This window comes from Nuphar pumila, chromosome 2, assembly GCF_984573655.1.
Source record: "Nuphar pumila chromosome 2, dmNupPumi1.hap1.1, whole genome shotgun sequence".
NCBI classification, from domain to species: Eukaryota; Viridiplantae; Streptophyta; class Magnoliopsida; order Nymphaeales; family Nymphaeaceae; genus Nuphar; species Nuphar pumila.
The window spans coordinates 127,055,014-127,078,757 of NC_143250.1; the positions used below are offsets into that span (position 1 = coordinate 127,055,014).

Below are 23,744 nucleotides of genomic sequence, written 5' to 3' on the forward strand. Positions count from 1 at the left end.
CTGCAACTAGACTCCGTTTGGTACTTGAGTTTCTGTGCAAACATCAGTTGTTAACTTGTCTACTTATATTTTTTATGGAAACTTTTCATTTAAAGGCTACATTTTTGCCATTAATCTCAAAAGCGGGCTTTACTTTTCTGAAATTTTTTATATAGGCCACAAACTAAGGACCTGAGGTTAACAAAGGTGATCTCGTTAATGTGATACTTTTGGCTTTCTGTGTTGTCCTCTGGAATTGTAAATACTCACTCATCCTCGTAAGAAAGAAAAGGATAAATATTTTGAACGCTTGATTATGAAAGTTATTATTGCAATTCTGACCTATAATATAACCTGTATTGATAGATGAATAAAAAGAGAGGTTTTGATTCGATAGTTTTCAAGAAAACAGAGGTCCATATTAATAAATTCAGACATGAGAGGCTCGTTTTAAAAATTACGGGCAAAAGTTGTCCATAAATTATAAATAAATAAAATTATTTCACTATATTTACCAAAAACCAAATGATTCTCGCAGTTTGAGCAAATTCCGGGATTGCTATTTAGAGTGTCGGGTTAAATCCGTGCAGGGTACACCTCCGCCGGCAGCGCCCCCACCCCCAACAAAAAAACAAAAAAATGGGGTGAATTTCATTACGCGTGCGTGCAGTCATGGAAAAGGCTCGTACAATGAATCAATAATAAAGAACATAATCCAACTAATCACATCACCTTAGTGACAAACGTTTTTATCGGCAATTTCTAGTTTTTTTAAACTCACGAGAAATTGAAAAAAAATCATAAATCTAGTTTCAAAATCTTGGCAATAAAAAAATAAATTAAAAAATATAAAATATATTTTTATAAGAAAATATTAATAAAAATTATTTAAAAATAAAAATACGTGATTTTTTCACGATAAATAGTCGTTTAAAACATAAATATCACGTTTAAATCATGGTATTTATGTTTTTTTTATAAATCTCATGATATTTTGAAAAACTTGCGAGAAATTGTCGTTTTAAACTTTCAAAAAATTTCTTATGATATTATCGTGAAATTATCATAAAGCTCACGCTATTTGTCACTATGCTAATCATGGCTAATTAGCATGTGATTAAATGAGCTGCAGTGATTTAACCATTGTAGTCACAATGTCGATGGATAAGATACCATTTAAATACTAAGACCCTCTTTCATCTCTCTAATAACTCTAACAATTAAGGATGGCAAAATCTGACACTACCCGCTAACCCGCTTCTTAGCCAGGTTCGGGTTTGGCTTAAACGGGTTCGTGTCGTAAACAGGTAGACTCACCTAACCCGTTTATTAAACGGGTCGGGTTCGTGTTAGGGGTATGCCAACCCGTCTGACCCGTTTAATAAACGGGTTAGGCGGGCGGGTCAACCTGTTTACCCGAACCTGACCCTCCAACCCGCCTGCCAACCCGTTTATTAAACCCAGACATTTGCTCGAGAAAACTCTAAGTTCGAGGAATGCTCTACGGTGGGAGATCGAGAAACAGAAGATCCGCGTGGAGTTGATTGCGGCGGACGTCGAGAGAAGGCGCTGGATCGAGGAGGAGGTCCGCAAAGAGATCGCGCTCGAGCAGGAGCTTGTGCTCCGACAAGAGAGTCGGATGCTCGATGTGATGGCTTCTCTGATCCCAAAAATTAGGGCGGAGAACTGCTTCTCGCTCGCTCTACAGCCGTTGCCGGAGTTGAGGTCGGTGATCGACCGGTTTCGACCCGAGGTAGGAGTTTTCCGGCCGGAGGCAGGGGATTTCGGTCGGTGGTTTCTCAAGCCGAGGGTTGTGGAGAGAATGTCGGTGGCCCTGCCTCCTGTGAGTCTTGTTCAAAAAAGACTCTGTTTCTTTCCTTTTTTCCGTCGGGAATTACCTGCATTGTTTTCATAGGTTGCTTCTAGAGACATAGCTCGTTCGAACTTAGGGTTTTCTCGAGCAGATGTAGCGACCTGCCCGCCAACCCGTTTACCCATTTACCCGAACCCGACCCCCAACCCGTTTACCCAACCCAACCCATTTATTAAACGAGTTAACAGTGTCGTGTCGGGTTACCCGTTTAATAAATGGGTCTGGTTCGTGTTTGCCACAGTCGACCCGTTTAATAAACGGGTCAAGTTCTTGTTGAAGTATGATGACCCGCCGACACGACTCGCCAACCCGACCCAATTGCCACCCCTACTGACAATCATTAAAAAAAACTCTTTTCTAATTCCACAAAATGGCCCACTAATCCCTGGATTATGCTACCAATGTCATCGAACCGACTTCGGCCACAAAACTAGATTTAGGACATCTAACCATCAAACTGACTTGGATTCCAGAGAGAGAGTTAATAATAATGAGCACGGATGTATGGGGGAGTGTTTAGTAGCTTAGTAAAATATTAAAAAGAGGACCAATGCAGGTGTCGTGTGTCAAGAGATATTTGAAATGGAAAAGCATCGACCACAGTAGCTTAGTTTTCTGTTGGTTCACGTGTGTGAGCTGGTCGGTGTGAAGACCCCTTCAAAGGATTTATGAACACTCTCTCTCTTTATGAATACACAGTTAACAACCGAAGCAGGTTATATGTCCCCACCCCCGAATAGGGCAGGTAGCTACATCTCATGTTCGGGGGTTCCCCAAGAGCACCACGTATGTAAGCATGTGCAGCTCGTATCCCCATGTTTGTCAGCATCACTTAGCGTTGGAGTTTGATGCGATTGCAAAGACTTAAGTACCCTTTCCTCCATTGGTGAAAAAAAAATGACGATTCTAGAAAAGGAGTGGTTGCAAAGACTTAAGTACCCCAAAGATGGTTATTTAAGACACAATCCCTGTATTGCAGGATTATCCAAGAAAGGAATCCCTCCTGGAGAAAGCCATGAACATCAACCCTCTTACTCTCTCTCCCTTTTTTTTTTGCTTTTGTGCACATCCAACAGACGATCCTATATTGCTTCATCAAGCACCAACTGACCTGCACGCTGACTGTAGCATCGTTTAACTTGATGAGTTGTGAAGCTTGATTTAGAGTTTTTGCCCTTATAGGAGAGGGGGTCTGGGGGGCTCCCCCGGCGTGGGTAGCATCGTTCAACTTGATGAGTTGTGAAGCCTTATTCAGAGTTTTTGCCCTTAAAAGAGGGGGGTTTGTGGGTTCTCCCTTGTGCGGGTCCCGCTGCATGGTCAACGGGTGCGGGTCCAGAGGGCCACCCCTAGCAGGGGGCAGCGCCCCTCGAACCAAATTTTTTTTGAGCCTTGTATAAATTTTTTCTTTTCTTTTCCTCTTGTAACTATCGAAAAAGAGCAATAAAGTGTTTTGTTTAATCGTGGTGATCATGTTTCCTTCGGTTGTTTCTTGCTCGAGGTTTTCGTAACACTCTTTTCCATGATTTTTCTGTTTTTTTTTTTCACTTTGCGATTTTTGTAAATCGCTACTCGATTTGCCATTTTTTTCGCTGCGCAATTTTCATAAATCGCTATTCGATTTTGCGATTTGCCATTTTTTTTGCTACGTGATTTTCGTAAATCGCTACTCGATATAACGATTTACGAAAATCACATAGTGATTTGTCATTTTTTTTTTGCTACGTGATTTTCGTAAATCGCTACTTGATATAGCGATTTACAAAAATCACATAGCGATTTGCCATTTATTTATTTTTTTGCTACGCGATTTTTATAAATCGCTACTCGATTTTACGATTTACCATTTTTTTCGCTACGCGATTTTCGTAAATCGCTACTCGTTATAGCGATTTACGAAAATCACATAGTGATTTGCTATTTTTTTTTGCTACGTGATTTTCGTAAATCGCTACTTGATATAGCGATTTGTCATTTATTTATTTTTTTGCTACGCGATTTTCATAAATCGCTACTCGATTTTGCAATTTGCAAATTTTTTTGCACAATGCGATTTTCATAAATCGCGATGCCTAACACCGCCCCTTGAGCACGATCTTCGTCATGATCAGGCTGTAGTCGCCAACCATCCCGATGACAGTCTTGAAGTTCATAATGGGGAAGCCGGAGGCTGTACTCTGTTGTATGTGTACTAGAGAAAGATTCTGTTGTAGGTGTCCCTTGAAGGCGGAGGAGGAGCCATCGCAGTCGGTTGCTCGCTGGACAAGAGCAGCATACTCCGTTGTAGGTGTACCTCAAAGGCGGAGGAGGAGCTGCCGCAGTCGATTGCCCACTGGACAAAAGCAGCATTCCGCCCACTGGACGAGAGCAGCATTCCGACCACTGCTGGTAGAAAAAGTATGACGATTACTATCAGATTGTCGGCTCTTTGCCTTCCTTGATTTATTCTCTAGAGAGAGAAAGAGAGAGGGTTTTACAATGTTTTATCGAAAAGGAAGAAGAAGATAACAACGAAAAGTTTAAACAGACATTTTTTATAACTCAGGTTCATTTCGCTAGATCACTATCGGATCGTCGGTTAAAGTTCATTTTGCTGTTTAGACTTTGAAGAGTAAACATTATTCTCAACTTTTTGGACGGAGGATATGTTTGTTCTTTTTTTGAATGAAGAAACATTTTTGTTATTTTCTCGAACCATCATTTTATAACAAGAATAGCAGAGTGATTCAACGTACGCTACCATGTTTACGTGGCGCGCTCATTCAAACCCCGAACACAGACGTGGGATTCAGTGAATCATCGGGGGGAGGACATACACCACCCACCGTTAACAACCGTGTAAAACTAATTAAATATTTGTTGGTGAAAGTTAAAAAACGAAAGATTACAGCTTCCAAGTTAAAAGGATTTCCTTCAACGCCTTTTGTTTTTTCTCTCTCCCTCGCCCTCTTCCCTTGTTCTCTTCCTCACACGCCTTAGGAGGAGAAAGACGACGACTCTGTTTGAGTCTTCACACCCCCACAAGCATGAAGAAGTCATCTCAAATTTCTCCTCCTGCATTGGCTCTAACAGGTACGTACACTGCACAAGAATTCACTGTTTCCTCTCTCCCTCTCTTCCGATCTTTTGTGTGTGTGCGCTTTGTAGATTTTGTAATTTCCGCAGACCAAAGAGACTCTCCGGCCAACTCTGTTATCTTGCACATTTTTTTTTCGCGTTTTCTCTGTTTTACGGGAACACCCTTTCAGCAAATTTAGTTGTCTTTGCTATTCCCACCGTCTCCACAGCAGTTGAGCTCACTTTTGTTGAGTTGTGTTTGGGGGCAACTGGTTGCATTTTCTGGCTTCCTTTTCGGTTTTTAATTTGTGGGTATGCTTTGGTAGAGATCCATTGGATAGACGGCGGGACGGTGAAGCCTTGGGTGTGATATCTCGCCTTTTATATCTTCCAACCTGGATATCTTTGTTCACATTTGCCCCCCGGGAAAGGCGCGGAAAAGGATAAAGGAGGTTTTTGAGAAACCAAGCTGAAGACTTTCATGTAAGGAGTGTGAAAGAAAGGAGGAGACAATTACGAGAATAGCCAAAAAAACATTTCAGAAGCGGTTACGAGAATAGAAAGTTATTGTGAGTTTGAAGGAAATGATATAAGCTGAGGATCTTCACAGATTCGGCTTCTGCTGTAACGCAAACCAGCAGCAATGCTGCGCAGTCATCGCTGCCAGCAGCACTTCATCCTCGGAACAATGGCGGGTGGCACCAGAGCGATGTCCGACATCCGTTTCCTCTCATGCCCCATCCTCTGAGCAATAGCGTGTGGCAGCAGAGCTGCTTTCTTGAGACAAACAAGTTGAGCAACGGCCATCCACCACAGATGAACCAATGTGAGCATTAAAACCATGAAGTCCCCATCTTTGTTTATCTTGGTGTTTAGTTTGGTGTGATATTTTTTCTTCGGTATTGCATTTTGCAGATGGATTTCCTGTTCCTTGCAACAAAGTGGGATATGGCATCCAATCTCCATCAGACAAAGCAGCGAACTCCAGCACAAGTGAAGCATTTGATGCTCCTGTCGCCCCTGTAACGCCAGAGAAGACTATAAGGAAGGAGATAGTGGTAGATAGCAGTGCATCGACTCCTGTCGATTTCTATACAGCCAGTGATCTCTGCACAAATGAGAGGGTTCACCAGGAAAAGCAGCAGAACAGTGGAATACCGTCAAAGGTCTCTTATGATGACAGCCAAAACGAACCAAGTGTTGGCCAACAATGTCTTAGACATCTGGTTGATTCTCAACAGAGTGTCACACATTCACCAGTGAAGGAGAACATTGGCACTGAGAAGGCTCATGCTAATGACATAGACCTCAACAAGACACCACCACAGAAACCCAAGAGAAAGAAAATAAGGCCTAAGGTGGTTAGGGAGTACAAGCCCAGGAGAACTCCGAAGAAAGAGCAGGTAAAGCAGACACCAGCAGGAACTCCAGTGGAAAGGAGGAGGCGCACATCCACAGGTAGAAGGAAAAGCAAAGCTTCAACTGCTAGCAATGCAGATGTACAGGAGTCTGATTGTTTGCCCAAGGCTACTGGCATTGCTTCATGCAAACGGTCACTCAATTTTGATTTTGATGCTCAAGCATGTAATAATCATGCTTCTGTGCAACCAGATTCTGATCAATTTGGTTCTGTGCATCAACGTGCTATTGAAAGAGGAACACTGGCTGTAGAAAACCCAACAGAACCTGTTGCATTTGATCCTAACCATTCCTTGAATCAGGTATTGGATACACATTTTCCCTTGTCTGAGAATCTTTCACCTTCTCCACTGAAGAGAAAAGCTTCATCAAGGTGGAACCCAAAGAACGTGGCTCGGAAGAAAAACAGTATAGGGAATGGAAGAAATAACGAAAAACACAAGGAAGATATTTCAACTGTATTGTTCAATCATGCCCCTGCAGGCATGATAGGATCCAGTTTCATATCTGTCTACAACACCAGCCAGAAGAATGAAACAATCATGTCATTTGCATCGGTGAGCACCCCAGCACCCACCACATGCTCTAGCAATAGTCCAAAGTTCCCATTGGATCTGATCCAGGCACATCTCTATGCAAAGCATGGATGGTCTCTTTTGGAGTTGCTTGAGAAGCATGAGGGGCAGAGACAAATAAACGTTAGCAGTTACAAACCCCATCTGTTCCAAGAAGGTTTCAGGAACCAGAAGACAGAAGTGAGCCCTAAAGAACTGCAATCATCTGTGTTTTCTACCACAATCGCCCAGGACAGTTGTGCTAGGGAAGCAGCCGAAATGATAGGACATAGGAGTGTTAATACAAATCATTTCACAATACAAATCTGCAATGAGGTTATGCTTTCACAATCTGGAAGCACAGAGGAAAAACAAAAAGTAACAGAACCAAATAGATGCATACACAATGAAACCTTTTTGCTAGAGAGCGAGAAGCAGCATAATCACCCAAAACAGAACCATCCTGGGGAAAAATACTTCAATCTTCAAAATATGCAAGAATGCAAGGATATGCTTGCCCCTATAAAGGGAAGGAGAAGAAGAAGTCTAAAGAAACCACCTAATCACATTCATCATCCTAGCAGTGTCTGTAGACCTCAAGCCTGCCAGGAAGCCCTTCTTGGAGACAGGCTTTCCCAAAAGGCAACCAAGAAGCGTACGAGGAAAGGGATTTCTCATGCTATAATGTCAGCACCTTGCAGTAATCCAGATGGATGTAAAGCTTGCATTTACCAATGTGAAGAGTCCCATGCAGTGTCGAGCAGTAATATTGTAAATAAACTTGAGAGTCGAGCAATAACAGCAGCAGGTTCTATTGATGACTGCCAAAGTAGCAGCAATTTGCAAGAAAATTTGCTTACAGAGTTCCCATCAGAGATTGTTCAGAGGCTAAGATGCCTGGACCTTAGTGGAAAGGATGAGTGCACAGCAATAACAGTTCAAAATGCAATAGTGCCTTATGTTGGAGATGGAACAATCATCCCTTATGCTGGAAGCTTTGAACCATTGAAGAAGCGGCGGCCACGACCAAAAGTCAACCTGGATGAAGAAACAAACAGGGTATGGAAGCTTCTGATGGGAAATGAAAGTGAAGGAATAGATGGAACGGATGCTGATAAAGAGAAGTGGTGGGAGGAGGAGAGAAGAGTATTTCGAGGACGGACAGATTCATTTATAGCTCGAATGCACCTCATACAAGGTACTGAAAAAAAAAGAAAAAAAACATCTTTATTGCTAATTATCAGCAGATGATAATGCGTGGAATACACTCGCATGTTTTGCTGTTCCCTGGGATCTCTCTCTCTCTCTCTCTCTCTCTCTCTCTCCACAACAAAATAGTCTCCTCATCTTTGCACATGTTGGGTAAACATCCTAGAGAGGACGCCCATAAAACATTGTTCAAAATAGGCAGCAGGTAGAGTCATGGTAGTGTGATCTTCCATTTCATGAAACTGCAGCTCAGAATGCAACATCCTGATGCTCCTTTAAACCTGTCTACTCAGACGTTCATGGTTCCAGTAGTCTCCTCCCATTTCCAAACATATATAGGAGCAGGCTGTTGTCGAGAAATATTGCATCTTTTCATCCCATAATTGAGGATCAAGATTTTAGTATATATTCATACAACAGATGCTATGTAACTTTTGAATATGTTTGATTATCGGTGGATGATGACATGATTTCTTGCAGGTGACAGGCGCTTCTCCCAGTGGAAAGGATCTGTTGTGGACTCCGTTGTTGGTGTATTTCTTACGCAAAATGTTTCAGATCATCTCTCAAGGTGCATTGGCTACTTTAAGGCTCTGTTTGGGAACTGGTAGCTGGGATGGGAGTTTATGCATTTGGCAAAAACTTGGTCAAACTACTTTGGTGGTGGCTGTTTGGGAGAATACCATTGAGGAGGTAGTTTGTGCATTTGGGAAAGGTGATACTGAAAACTGTATCTGGTAACTACCACCTCCTAGAGGTCATAGCTGCCAAATTCAGGAACTGGCAGCTATCCCTTTTCCAAATGGATAAACTCGATCGGACTTCAAGTTCCCAACCAGAGCCTAAGATCATCTCATGGAAGTTCTGAATAAACTAGAACTCTGTGAGAAATGCTAAATCTTGATATTTTCAATGCTGTTGCAGTTCTGCTTTTATGGCTCTTGCGGCACACTTTCCGCTGAAGGAAAAGGGAGAGTGTGCAACTCTTGGCAAGAATGAAAACATGACCTCTGCTCAGGGGCAAGACGTTTCTGCTAGAGATTTAAATGACACAATCACCTACTTGCATAAATCACCCTTCAGAGACAATCCTAAGCCTGACTACACTTCCATGAATATTCAAGATTCAGAACATAAAAAATCAATTCTTCCAGAAACAATTAACAAAACTGCATCTTATGAAACTAATAAAACAGGTGAAAACGAAAACTACATTAAGATCATGAACTCTAATGAAGGCAAAGCAGGTCAAGACTCATCTGGTAGCACCAAGTACTTCCCATCCATCTCTGAGAACGAGGGAAGATTAACAGAATCTGAGGATGGGAAATTGATCTGCTTTTCTGTAATTTCCTCTCAGAACTCAACTGATTCTACTACCCAGGCTGCTGATCAAATTGGATCAACAAGTCCAGAATGTACTATTCCAGCAGTGGAGCTCATCGACAGATGTAAAGAAAACTGTTTCCAGAAGCGATCATTCTCAGAGATTTTGCATATGGCAGGATCACCGGTGTTCAAAGATTTATTGGCAAACATGAGCCACAGCTTGTCATATGGAGAGAAAGTTAGAGGAGCATCTGGCCAACTGCTACTTGGGAAGTGGCAAACAAACCTGGATAAGGTAAGCAGGAAATGATCATGCTCACTTCCAATTCCTTTCCACCATATAAAACATAAGCACAAGAAAAGTCCTTCACAGAAGCTTCTGTGAGCTGCAGGAAGTCAGCCCAACACTTGAATTAAGCTAGAGTGTTTTGGGATATTGGTTACAAGAATTTTCCACACATCCTTGGAAGCTTGCCTCAAAAGCTGGAAACTAAGCACTTCTGAAGTTTGTCTCCCATTTTATAAGTATGCTTCCAAGCTATGTCACAGGGACTCGGCCAACTGGGTGCGTCGACGCGACGTGGGTGCGCGTGTGGGTGCGGCACCCGGTGCGATCAACCTTACCCTGGGTGCGTTGACTGCACCCAGGGTCATTTATGTCCAGATTTTGGACTTTTATATATATATATATATATATATATATATATATATATATATATATATTTTATTTATTTATTGTTGCACCCCCGCACCCAAGTTTTTTGAAAGTGCCGCACCCCTGCACCCGCACCCATGTGACATAGCTTCCAAGTATATAGGTTTTCTACACACAAAAGCTGCAGTTTCATTAAAAAAAAATTGTTCAACCGATAAGAAATGTAGTTGATCTTTTTTAATTTTCATTTGAAATATTAAATTAAGGTAAAAATGTTTGAGATTTGATTCTCATTATAAGACATGTCCTCAAATATCTGTTATTCTAAATCTTTTTTTTTGTTATTTACCATTTGGTAGTATAATGTTAGCAAGAAATGATTTTGTTTCAATCTAAAATGTTCATACCAATTTTTGTCTTTATGTTCAGTATGCATGCAATAAACTAATTCTATAATAATGTAATAAAATTCATTGAAAATTATATGATAATATTAGCATGTTAAAAAAACATATATACTTAATCAATAATGTATGTAGCAATATTGCAATGCGATTAGACAATTTTGACCTTTTTCTGAATTTTAAAAACTATCTAATTTACATCTTTAACATTTATTAGTCATTTCTTACTTCCTGCTTTACATGGATCTAGAAAGCCCTTGTTCCTCACTTCTGCTTCGAGTAGTACTTCTCAATTCCACTTCCCTCTTTGGCAGCTTTGGGGAAAACTAAGTCTTGCTTGTATCTGACTGCTTTTGAAGTCCCAGAGGCTGGTGTGCTTGATTGTGTAAGACAAGAAACTCTCCTGAAAAGGAGACCAAAAAAGAACCTACAGTTCCACTGGCTTGTTCAATTCAATCAGAAAATGAGAATGCTATGCATGCAGTCATAACTGAAAACTAAATAAACCCCTTGCAGAGTTCAGGAGAAGGGTCATCATTTCAAATGGGCCATAACACCGTCACAAATAATATGATCAGGAGTTCATCAGCCGAAGCATCATCCTTCATCACAATATTTCCACCAGAAGAGCACACTGTCAGTTTTCCAGAGGAATCAACAGCAACAGATTTACAATTTAAAAGTTATCAGGGAGGAAATTGCATGGTGGAACAAGCTAGTTTGCATTCACCCAGTAATGCGAGAAACGTGGATGTGGATTCCTTGGAACATACAGGACCAGTGGACAAGCAGAAACCAGTGGAAAACAAGCTGGAAGTGATTTCAAAGGATGAAGCTGTTAGGAATGGAAACAAAACAAGCATAAAATTCTTTAGGTCAAACAAGGGGAAGGGTGAAAAACTTAGTACAAAGAAGAAATGGGATCCCTTAAGAAGACAGGTATTGGAGAAATTTGACATTAAAGAAAGGAGTGCTGCCAAAAAAGATTCACTCGATTGGGAAGCAGTGAGACATGCAGATGTTAATGAAGTAGCTCAAACGATCAAAGAAAGAGGAATGAACAACAAGCTAGCTGCACGAATACAGGTACACTCCTAAACAGCAGATTTACAGGGATTCAGGAGTTAGTGTTTCATTTTGTCCATCAAGCTTAATCTGTCAAATAACCCTTTATGGTTTTTGAGGTTGTAGTCAGCCTTTAACACACACAGTGTGTGTGTGTGTGTGTGTGTGTGTGTGTGTGTGTGTGTGTGTGTGTGTGTGTGTGTGTGTGTGTGTGTGTGAAAATGAAAAAATATAACCATAATGTCCTCTGTATGAGATGATGTAGCTTTGAAAACAACTAAATGCCTATAGAATGCCAACATTCATTTAGACAAAGATTTGGAATGCATGAAATTTCTAAATTGTTTTTCACATAGAAGGAACAGTTAGATTGTCATCTAGCTAAAGGTAATTATTCTGTTGAAACACAGTGTATGCCCAAAAAGAATCTGTGTCACCACCTAGACTCCACATGTCAAAGGAGTACAAGCACCAAGGCCATGACCTGTCAAAGTTTATACATCAGAATCATTATCATTAAGGCTCATAGCGTCTACATGGATCAACTTCATTTTCTTTATATTCAGAAAGGTTTTGCAACCAGCTCTCTACATTATGCATATCCTCCTCTTGCATCTAAGTTTGGAACTATCATAAGGGCCTTTCATGAGTCAATGAAAATCCATCAGTGCATATAAAATTTTACTGAGTCTGAGATGATAAGATGTTCCTTGGAAATGACGCTATAGCCAAATCTGGACTGGCTCCAAGGCATTAAAGAGCTCCAGTGACATAGTACGCAGATTCTTATCTTGAAATGGTAAACAACCTTGGGGAAATATATGATTTTTACTGTGGCAAAAAAAATATTATTCATGCATCCATGTAACAGTGGCTGGCTATAATGGTCATCTCTACAGGAATTCCTTAACAGGCTGGTTGAAGATCATGGCAGCATAGACTTGGAGTGGCTAAGACATGTTCCCCCTGACAAAGCAAAGTAAGCTAGTATAATATAATTCATGACTAGCCTGGCTGGTATTGGAAATTAATTCTACTACTTGTCCTTTCATGCAGGGATTTCTTGTTGAGCATAAATGGGCTGGGACTCAAGAGTGTTGAGTGTGTACGCTTACTGACGCTTCAACAGCTAGCATTTCCTGTAAGAAAACATCATATAACCTAATAAATTATGACAGCATAACGAGTAAAATAGGTCCCTCATATAATCCAATTTGCTGTTTATGACAAGGTTGACACAAATGTGGGTCGGATATGTGTGCGACTTGGCTGGGTACCGCTGCGGCCACTACCAGAATCACTTCAACTGCATCTTCTGGAACTGTAAGAAGTTACCTCTTGTCCTCACATCCAGACAATTAAATCTTCTTCAAGTAGACATTTTGCAACCTGATTAATCTTTTTTTTTTTTACATTTGCATGTGCAAGGTACCCTATGCTGGAATCCATTCAGAAATTCCTTTGGCCAAGGCTGTGCAAACTTGATCAGCACACATTGTAATTGCAGAACATTACTCTTCATGCTACATGTTTAACAAACCTAAAAAAGATTAGCATCTAATTTCAAGACAAAACAATTTTATTCACCATTTCCTAGAGGCTGTCGCATCCTCTTTTATGTAATTTTTCAATATGACTAGTACATAAGAGGATACATTTCCAGGAAAAGAAAATTGAGTATCCATGTGACATCCTGGAAGCAAACAGACACTTTGTTTCAACTTTCAACTATGCTAGATATTCTCTAATGTTAATATCCTGATGCAGGTATGAACTCCATTATCAGCTAATAACCTTTGGGAAGGTAGGCTTGTGTATCATCATCTGCCTTTTTATGCAAGTAGATTCAGTATTTGATAGCCTGATGGGTCTTCTGGCGCAGGTCTTCTGTACAAAGAGCAGACCGAACTGTAATGCATGCCCAATGAGAGGAGAGTGCAAACATTTTGCCAGTGCATTTGCAAGGTTTGGATGTTCTCACACCCTGTACAAAAGGAAACTATTGTATACTTTGCATGCATCTTTGATCTGTATTCCAATATCACTTGCATGGATCAAAGTACACAAAGTATGCAGTACAACCTGTACCAAAATGTGTTCTTCAAGTGCAAAAAAGAACTCTTAGTCACCATGAGAAATCCAACAACCTGTATTAAATGTTTTGCATTTAACAAGGAAAATCTTGCTATCAAAATTGTTAAGTTGATTGGTCCCAATTAGCTCAGACATTATTTATTAAATTCTGGGGAAAGATTGTCATATTAAAAACGGGAAAAAAAACATAAAAACTTATGCAAGCACATGTCAAGACTATATTTCACCGTTGCCCTCAACCTGCTAACATCAGGTCTGTGTGTACAAACTGCAAGTAGTCTATATTAGTAGATACTCTTATGCAACACACACACACACACATATTTATCTCGTGGATTACATCCTTGGTCCAAGTTATCTGGAACAGCCAGACATGATTAGCAAATTCTTCCACAAACTCTGGCAAATAACACAAACTTTTATAAATCTTATACTAAAGTTTACAACCGCACCCAAAGGCTACTTCACCTTTACTTCCATATATCAACAGAACATGGTTGGGCGTTCACTGGACTAAAGGCCTTTATGACGTGCTGACAAAAACTATTGTATTTCATTCGCAATACAATGCGTAAGCTATATAATTGTTTTATTTTACATAAGTTATTCCAGAGTCTAGCTCGTTATAAAATCGTATACCATCAATATCTTCTTGTCCAACACTTGCACCCCTCCTCCCCCAATCCCCACAAAAAGGACAAAAAAAACAGGGCAGGGAATGACAGATGCAAAGACGTGCTGGTTGTTGCATCTTACCATCACAATGGCGTATTACTCATTTTCCAGTGAGGCAATTATCTAGTATATCCAATCTCAACTATACACAACAACAGTCCATTGGCAGATTGATATGTAAAACCTGTGGGAGAGAGAGAGAGAGAGAGAGAGAGAGAGAGAGGGTTCTTTAATGCATATTAACATTTAAAAACCTGCAAGGGGAAAAAATAAGTAGTAGATACCAACAGCAACTTTGTGTTCCTTCTTCCTTTCCCAGAAAACGTTCAAGCCAGTACAGCATTCACCTTTTCGTATTCCATTTCAGTACTTAATAGCCTAAGAGAAACATACACATGCACGTGGAATTTTTTGTCATTTACCTTCTAGATACCACACGATAGATAGATTAGTAATGCTAATATTTTGTTCCAGTGCAAGGCTTGCCCTCCCAGGGCCAGAGGAGAAAAGTTTAGTAAGTTCGTCTGTTCCTATCATGGCTGAGCAAGAACCACAAAGGGTTATCATCCATCCAATAACATTACCTCCACGAATGGAACTACCTGCCACAGTTGAATGCCCAGTGGTCCAAAAAGATTCTAGTATCAGTAAGTGTGAACCAATCATTGAAGAACCAGCAACCCCAGAGCCAGAATATATCAAAAGCCCTGAAAGTGCAATTGAAGACTTCAATTATGATGACCCTGACGAGATTCCCACAATTAAACTCAACCTCGAGGAGCTTACTTTGCATGTTAAAAGCTATATGCAAGACAAGAACATGGAGCTCCAAGATCCAGATATGTCAAGGGCCTTGGTTGCTTTGACACCTGAGGCTGCTTCAATTCCAATGCCCAAGCTGAAGAATGTGAGCAGGCTCCGAACAGAGCACCAAGTGTAAGATTTATTAATGAAGTGGATCTGATGGCATCTTTCTCCACATTATTTTTATTACAGTACTCATTTTTTTCCTGCAGTTATGAACTTCCAGATAATCACTCTCTTCTGAAAGGGGTGAGCTAAACAACTCTGAATGTCATCTTCAGCTCTTCTTTCATGCATTTTTAATGTTTAAAGTTATGGCTTAATTCATCAAAGTGCTTCCAAAAAATGCAGTTGGACAAAAGAGAACAGGATGACCCATGCTCCTATCTTCTTGCTATATGGACTCCAGGTGATCAATTCTATGACTATTGACATTTATCTATAATTAATGTGGTCATTGTATCATCAGAAGCTAATATCTATCTGTTACCACATTTATCTATAATTAATGTGGTCATTTTATCATCAGAAGCTAATATCTATCTGTTACCACGTGTATCAGGTGAGACTGCAGAATCCATCGAATCACCAAAAGCAGGATGTGATTTCCATGCTTCAGGAAACCTGTGTGATAGGCGGACATGCTTTTCGTGCAATGCTATTCGTGAGACAAATGCTCAAACAGTCAGAGGCACGCTACTGGTGGGTAATACTGAATACTAAAAACGATAAGCATAAACTTCTAGGCCCCACTTGTGTAACAAGGTGTACTAGCTGATATTGTGGACTAGTGATTACTGTTTGCTGTTGAAAAATCCTTAGCTGTTTTAACATACTGGCAACAAATTTTCAATGTACAGATTCCTTGTAGAACTGCGATGAGAGGAAGTTTTCCACTCAATGGTACTTACTTCCAAGTAAATGAGGTAATATCACTCCTGCAACCTGACAAAGAGGGTTAGATAGTATCCATGCAGCATCATAGCCAAGTAGGTAGTAATCACATAGAAGCATCAAATGCCACATCATTACAGGGAAGTGAATGAGCTTCATGGATACACACAAAAAATGGATGAGAGCATAAGACGTGCTAGAGCCTAGCCTTAGGAGACTTCAAAGCAGTGGAGACTGTCTCAGCTCCTCAACAGCGGCTGTTAACTTAACCACCTGCACACAATGCAGGACGCATTTTTTTCTGATTCCCTTTAACTGATTGATAGTCAACAGCAGAAACGACATGCTGCCACTGCAACATTTTGTACGGAAAACTGAAGCACGTCTGGATGTGTGTCTGCATTGTAGCTGCAACTCCTGTTTTCAGGAAAATCTTGGCAAGAGAAATTCTTGCGATATTTTCAAATAACTGATTTTCTCATAGAAACATCAGCATGCAAAAAAATATAGAATATATATAAAAATAGTAAACATATAAATAATACAAAAAATTGCAAAAAAACTATGTTTAACGTGTTACTATTGCATTAAAATCATGTTAAGAAGTGAAAAAGTAAATTTTTGTGTAAATATCTTGGTATTATCAGTAAAATAACGGTTACATTGAAAATATCATGTTTTTCAAATTATTGGTGATATTTGCTACTGTGGCTGTATGTCTAAGGGTGGGTGGCATGTCCGTCTGAAAGATTTGAATTATTTTAATTAGATTGTCCATTCATTTGGAACCACTTAACAAACCTGACAAAACAGTAATTCTCCCTCATGCAGGTATTTGCGGACCATGAGTCTAGCTTAAACCCCATTGCTGTACCTAGAGCACTGATATGGAATCTGCCAAGGAGGACTGTTTATTTTGGAACATCAGTAACAACTATTTTTAAAGGTAAAAAGCATTGAAATAAATACTGGCACGTTGAATTCAAAAAGCTTATTTTTCTATCTGTGTAATAAGAACCTAACACCTGTGAAACATGGATATCTTGATAAGGTCTGACAACCGAAGGAATTCAATATTGCTTCTGGAGAGGTACGATATTTTTCCTGTTTTTATCAGTGGCTGAAGCATAAGTGTTAATGCAGACCTCACCAAGTAATGTCATATTCACTTACCTGTCATGATGCCAAATGGATAGTGGCCTTAACAAAAGAAAACACTGATGCACCCAAAAGAAAAAAAGAAAAGACTTTGTCTAACTGTTACTTCTGAGAACAGACACATCATTAGATGTTAGATTTCAAAATGTCACAACTCACAACCATGAAGTTACAAGAACCATCCAGACAATAGGTGTAAGAAGTTAAAACACATCCATCTTTTATGTATGTGCATGTGTTTCTCCATTTGTTCTATGAAGAATTAGCATTCTACAAAGCCTCATACAGTGTGAGTCAAGGATCATGATCTTGGTATAGGATCCAATGACATGATCATGATAACATGTTGCTTCTTGGAAAATTGAAAGAAAACATCTTCATAGATTCAATTGGTTGTATATTCCTTATTTTCCTGTAGTCCAATGTTCTGCTAACCTATTATTGTATTCAGCTAGAGTGTGATTACCAACCTTAGCTTTTTTGGCTTCCTTCATTTTGGTTCTTTTTGTCCTCCCATGTTAGTGAGCATGTCCCATAGAAAGCAATAAGGGAGCACATTTAACCAGACTTATTAATTCATAAAGAAAGAAGAAGAAGATATTGAACCCATGATATCATAAAGGAACAAGATGAGATTGAACTTATGATCTAATCTTAGGTCCATCACATTGTCGATTTTATAGTTAATCTGTTCAGAATGCTATTTGGAAATGGAAAAAGGAAAAGACTAGTATAATGTGCAAGTAATATATTATTTGATCAATTAACTTTATACTTTACCCCTCATCCATACAACCTATAAATCCGATAATACAAAAGTACTAAACTAAATTATAACAAGTGGTTGTTAGTATAAGATTGACCAGATAAGCATTGAAATTTTTTCTGGAGCCAAGCAACATAATATAATGAAACTGCATCAGGAAATACATACAAACATATGTTACACCCACACACATACATATTTGGAAATTATCCGATGCACCAGGTGCACCTACTTCCTGATCAAGTGCATTGCAACTCATCTGATCAAAGGGTTGTGATAATTTAGAAAAAACTGCATTGCATTTATTAAGACATGGAATTTAATATGGGCTAGTGAGGAGTTTCAAACTGATGGAGAACTTCTCTCTTCTTTTGTCTTGAATTTGTCACTACTAATATATTAAATGCAATTCCTAATAAATGTAATGCATTTTTTCTGAAGTCACATCTGTTGGATTAAATCAGTTGAATGGAATTATTAGGGAGCAAGTGCACACAGTGCACCACATATATATCTATATATAGGGTTAACCTTCTTTTCATATATTTTTATTTTTTTAGATCAAACCTTATAGATGCGATCTACAAGGTTTGTTTGGTAGACAATGAGTTTTGGATCCGGTGATTTTGACATCTAAGCAACTTTTTTAAGGGCTTCAAAAATCAACTGCCCAAAATACACTAAAATTTTATGACTAAAAAATTCATATTTTAAGATTGAAATAACACAATCCAAGGTTTGATCCTTAGCAAGTAAACCATGTTGAACACATCCTATAGTCAAATTGAGTCAATAAAGCTTGAACTTATGATTTTCATCTCAATAGTTCCATGCCTTCAATAGCACCAAATATTAACCCATATATATATATATATATATATATATATATATATATATATATATGTGGTCGTCAGAATATCCATGCTATGAACTATGTGAGCTAGATGTACATAGTGCATTTCCATCACCTTGTTTGCAAATGCACTTGGATAGTGTTTTTCTGATCAACAAAAACAATTTTTTGTTGCTTCCATATTTATGAAGATTTTAGGCCGTTGATTTTCAAACCCTATAAAACCTACCCAGTAATCAAAATTGGACTATCCAACAGCCGATCCCTACGAAATCAAGCATGTAAAACACATCATACAGTAAGATTAAAAGAAAAAACACTCAAACATCCCGGTTCATACTAGAGTTTGTAGGATTTCTATTAGGAGGGTTGCACCTCTCTCTCTATATATATATATATATATCTATATATATATATATAGAGAGAGAGAGAGAGTATTTGGTACTCTCATTTGGAACTCATACCCACAGTGGGAGGTTGTTTTTGTAATGAAACTTCAAGTGCACAAGAAAGATGCCACAAAGGGCTATAAATAGTGCACAACCACACAAGTAATAAGCCACTAATGGGCAAGATACAAAGAGCTACAAAGGGCTAAGCACAATGCTCACAAAAAGGAGCAAGAACACATAAAAAATAATCAATATCGTATTGAGAAAGATGCTAAAAAACATTAGATACAAGAGGGGAGATTACCCCCTTTATATAGACAAAGGAGAGCACTAGAGCCCTTGGGACCACCTCCAATGGCTCTAAGAGCCAAGGACAATCTCACAGTTCAAATGTGTTTGACACGGTCGATTTACTAGGAAACCACACTTGGATCATGTTTTTTTGATGAAAAACATGATTTTTTAAGCCTTGAATATTTAGGAAAATCTTAGCCCTTCAATTTTTTAAAGCTTATAAAAACCTACCTGCGTATCGGAAACGGATGATCCAAGAGTCAATTACTATAAAATCAAGCATGTAGAACACATCTATATAGTCAGGTTTAAGGAAAACGTGGCTCAAAAGCCTGGTTAGCACGGCGGTTAGCTAGAAAAGTGGTTTGCAGCTACCATGCTCTCTCTCTCTCTCTCTCTCTCTCTCTCTCTCTCTTATATATATATATATATATATATATATATATATATATATATATAAAGGAGAGAGTCTGCCTAAAACAGGCAGTAAAAACGTTTGTTGAACCAAGCTGCAATCTGCAGCAATGAAAAAGTAAAGAGAGATTTGTACATGCACATATACATAAGGTCAACTTCATTGAAAGATCACAAAAGCCAATAACCCTTTCTTTAAACCATAGTTACCATTCTCTCAAAAAAAGAAGAAAAAACCAGTCACCAAGATCAGTCTTAAACCATTAAAAGATTTATGAGAGAACTGGTTTTCTCATAAAACTCTCAGGAAAATCTTGGAAAATCTTTTAGAATAATTATAAGGGAAAACATTAAAATTAAAGATAATCAATAATTAGTTTTACAAAAATATTGTGATAATATCATGAAACTATTGCACTTTTTCACTGTAGCTATATTTTGTGGTTTTACTTAAAGTTTCTTTCAAAACATGTATGGATTTGCTTTATACATAGATCAGGAAACAAGTTTGGGCACCCACAAAATTTTTTTAATGGTTGAATAGTACAACTACCACCATACTTTTACAGGTTCATTCGTCCTTCCCCAGAACTCATGGACAAGACTTGAAATTTATTTACTTTTGAGATGCTTGACACTAATCTATATATAAAATCTGGAGGAAATTTATTTATTTTTAAACAAACAAGTCCATATTAAAAGTAGGTAAAGAAAACAGAAAGAGTCCCTGTAGGGCTTTTGAGTAAAACGCAAACCTAATATTGGATAACCAGAAGATGGACCATCCTATGCATTCTGTCTTTTAAGTTTCACATGGCAAGTTGATTCCTGCAGGATTTGTGTGTGTGAGAGGTTTCGACCTGAAAACTCGGGCCCCACGTCCTCTGATGGCCAGGCTACACTTCCCAGCAAGTAGGCAAACTGGGAACAAAAGGACAACAGCAAGAGAGATGAGTAAGCATCAGCAACAGCAACAGCAGAGAATTCAAATGACATATTGAACAATCAACATGCTAGCCAGAGAACAGGTATACTGACCAGCAAGGCTGTCCATTTACAATGCGTTCTTGTTAAACGGTTGACCTCAATTCATCTTACCCACTCAAGTTTTGGGTGCCTTACAAGGGTTCCATGGAATATGGGGTTTGCATATTGTTCACATCATTTAACCGCATTATCTGGAAAGCGCTATTCTAGTCCACAACAATGCAATGGGCTAGCCAATTTCTTTGGCATTTACAAATGTTTGAGCAATGTGTCCAGTTCATCACATTGTGAGAACATCATTTGTACAAACAGAAATTTTTTTTGAAAGGCAAGCTGGGGTTAGGCAGACCCCTACCAGTTATACAATGATACCATTGGGATTCGAACTTGCAACGTCCCAACACAAGGTGATGTACACTAGCTGCTCCTACCAAACAAGCGGAGCCCCCGATGGTACAAACAGAAATTAATCACGAGTCTCTTCACACTAATCATTCTTACGTTGAGGCTAACATTGCACGTATTGTTTACGTTAAGAAGCAAGGTTGTTAAATGCGATGAGGCGAGGCGTTGAGCCTGCGCTTCGCCTCTGAGGCGTACGCCTCAGGTACTGAGGCGTACGCCTCTCACAACTGGTATGGAAGTGAAGCGGTGGGAGGGGAGGCAGGGAGCGGCGGAGGAGCAGTTGGCCGGCACGTGGCGGTGGATCCACCGGCACTTGGGGTTAGCACAGCCGACGAATCGGGCGGAGGAGGAAGACTTGGGGATAAAGGAGGGGGTTCTGGAGGTTGATGAGGGGCAATTTGCGCATCACAGCACGCCTCAGTACCTTGAGCGTGCGCCTCGCCTCTGAAGCGTACGCCTCTCACAACACTGTTAAGAAGGTTATTGATCTTGTAAAATAAACACATAACGTAGCTGTGGCTGACATGCTTTCTTCATTGTTATTTCTGTTACAGCATCTCTGGTCACTGTTCTACGATAATAATCAAGATTGGCAGAATAAAATTTAGCACTGCACGCATTCTATTCGCACTTAAGCAGTACACACTCTCAAGCACAATGCCCCAATTTCCAAATAGTCTGTTGGGCCCATAACCTCCATGGTTACAAAGTCGCTATCTGACACTGACAAAGAAATTCATAAACGAACTTATCTCAATAGTTTCTAAGAATAGGTTCTCATCTCATACTTATCTATTTCTTGCTTTCACAGTTTTTCACAAGATTTTTCCAAGAACAAAATACGGAACCCTCCCAAGAGAGACCTCACTAGTGGTATAACAAGATCAACTGCTATAATGTAATCAAACCCATAAATGAATGCCATGGCTGGATATTGTGACACACATGCGTGCATTCCAGGAGCAACCGGATTCTTATCTCAACATGCTAGGGGCCTGTTTGGATAGAAATCCAGACATTTAATTTTTTGAAGTTTTTAGCTCTTTGAGTTTTTAAAACTTTATTTATTTATTTTTATTTTTTGAAAAAATGCAGTGTTTGGGTGCACTCCAAAAAACTAGAAAAAAAATGCCAGAATTTAATTTTTCCCTTGTTTGGCCATTTATTTGAAATTCTAGAATATCTCCATCCTCCACCCAAGTTTTTTGCCATCACTTTTCGTATTTTTTAAAAGATCAATTGTTTATTCCAAGTTCACCCTGCATGCCATAACACAGTGTCATGGTATTTCGTTCTATGATCTTGCATCCTTGCCTAAGTGAAAAATTTCAGTTGCACAAATGGTTGAAGAATTGCAATGGTGATTGAACTAGGGTTTACACTTTCATCCAACATACTTTGAAACACCTTAGAGCCTCAACAATGCCACCTTTTTTTATAGAAGCCTGGAATAATAGCATTCATCAAACATTTGATATGCAGATTGTAAATCTTGCATGAATATTGACAATCAGCATTCCAAATTATCACACGGGGGCTCAAAATAACATTTGCACAAAACATACATACTAACCACTGCAATTTCAGTAGGCACCTCACCTGCCTCTCGAAACACATTCTGTCAATGCCCACTGAAAAATGAGTTTCTCGATATGATATCTCTCTGTGGTTGGGCATCTCACCAACACCACCAATTCATATAAGGACTGTCCACAAATGCATCGGAAGCAAAACCCAAATTCATGAAACCAACATGTATCTTCCTACTCTTCTCAAAACCACCAACTTCTGTATGAACCTTAAGGAGGAAGGGAGACTCATGATCGTTGGGCTCGAGACTGGCCTGCAAATCATTCAATTGTAGAATGCGAAATCAAGGGCGTGATCATAGAGTTGGTATAAGCTCAAACAAATAATGTGCTAGAGGAAGATGTTGAAGAGAAGACAAACCGATGGTAGGTCTGGGACAGAGAGAGATAGAGAGACCCTGCTTTTTGGGATAAAAACTATTCATAAAATTTTCAAGTTTTTGTAATTCAGCTACTAGTTGGAATTATTTTTTCCATAGTTTTATAAGTTATCCTAATCTTATTTATCCCATTCTAATAATCAAACACCAGAAAATAAGAGAATTTTAATTTTCTATTATCTTGTTTACCGGGATTATTTGGTCTACCCAAACAGGCCCAGGAGTATGCAGTTTCTCATCTGAATGTTATCACCAAAACAAGCTGAACCGGCTACTTATCCAAGGAAATTAGGTTACCAAATCAATGGATGTTGACCTAACAAAAATCTGATTGAACTCCTCCCCTTTCTCTCTCTCAAAAAAAAGACAATGTTGAGTGTCAAGCTCTTTACCTTTAATGCACTGTCATGTTGCACGCTGAGCCACCCAATGTGCGTTGAGCCCTTGCTCGCTAAGCTTTCCTCATGATTACTCTACCTCAAGGTTGCCATGATAGAA

General features: G+C 39.3%; 1 protein-coding gene across 1 annotated transcript; it reads left to right on the forward strand.

Annotated features, from left to right (window-relative positions):
- The first annotated feature begins 4,770 nt into the window (after positions 1–4,770).
- On the forward strand, positions 4,771–20,990 carry LOC149847048 (DNA glycosylase/AP lyase ROS1-like). Its single transcript, XM_089996769.1, has 20 exons — positions 4,771–4,921; positions 5,233–5,732; positions 5,822–8,077; positions 8,569–8,659; positions 9,013–9,712; positions 10,993–11,562; positions 12,441–12,520; positions 12,598–12,682; positions 12,773–12,864; positions 12,970–13,038; positions 13,309–13,345; positions 13,424–13,506; positions 14,785–15,246; positions 15,327–15,363; positions 15,466–15,523; positions 15,677–15,816; positions 15,975–16,040; positions 16,840–16,954; positions 17,060–17,098; positions 20,720–20,990. Exons 2-20 carry the CDS (start codon positions 5,639–5,641, stop codon positions 20,884–20,886), a joined length of 5,241 nt encoding a protein of 1,746 aa, XP_089852895.1. The 5' UTR covers positions 4,771–4,921; positions 5,233–5,638; the 3' UTR covers positions 20,887–20,990.
- The last annotated feature ends 2,754 nt before the right edge of the window (positions 20,991–23,744 follow it).

What these genes read in the sequence shown, in the direction of transcription:
- LOC149847048 (XM_089996769.1), top strand. Translation starts at nt 5,639, where the DNA reads ATGCCCCATCCTCTGAGCAATAGCGTGTGGCAGCAGAGCTGCTTTCTT. An exon ending in GTTCCCCCTGACAAAGCAAA is followed by an intron (nt 12,521 to 12,597) that starts GTAAGCTAGTAT and finishes CCTTTCATGCAG; the next exon opens with GGATTTCTTGTTGAGCATAA. An exon ending in CAGTCAGAGGCACGCTACTG is followed by an intron (nt 15,817 to 15,974) that starts GTGGGTAATACT and finishes TTCAATGTACAG; the next exon opens with ATTCCTTGTAGAACTGCGAT.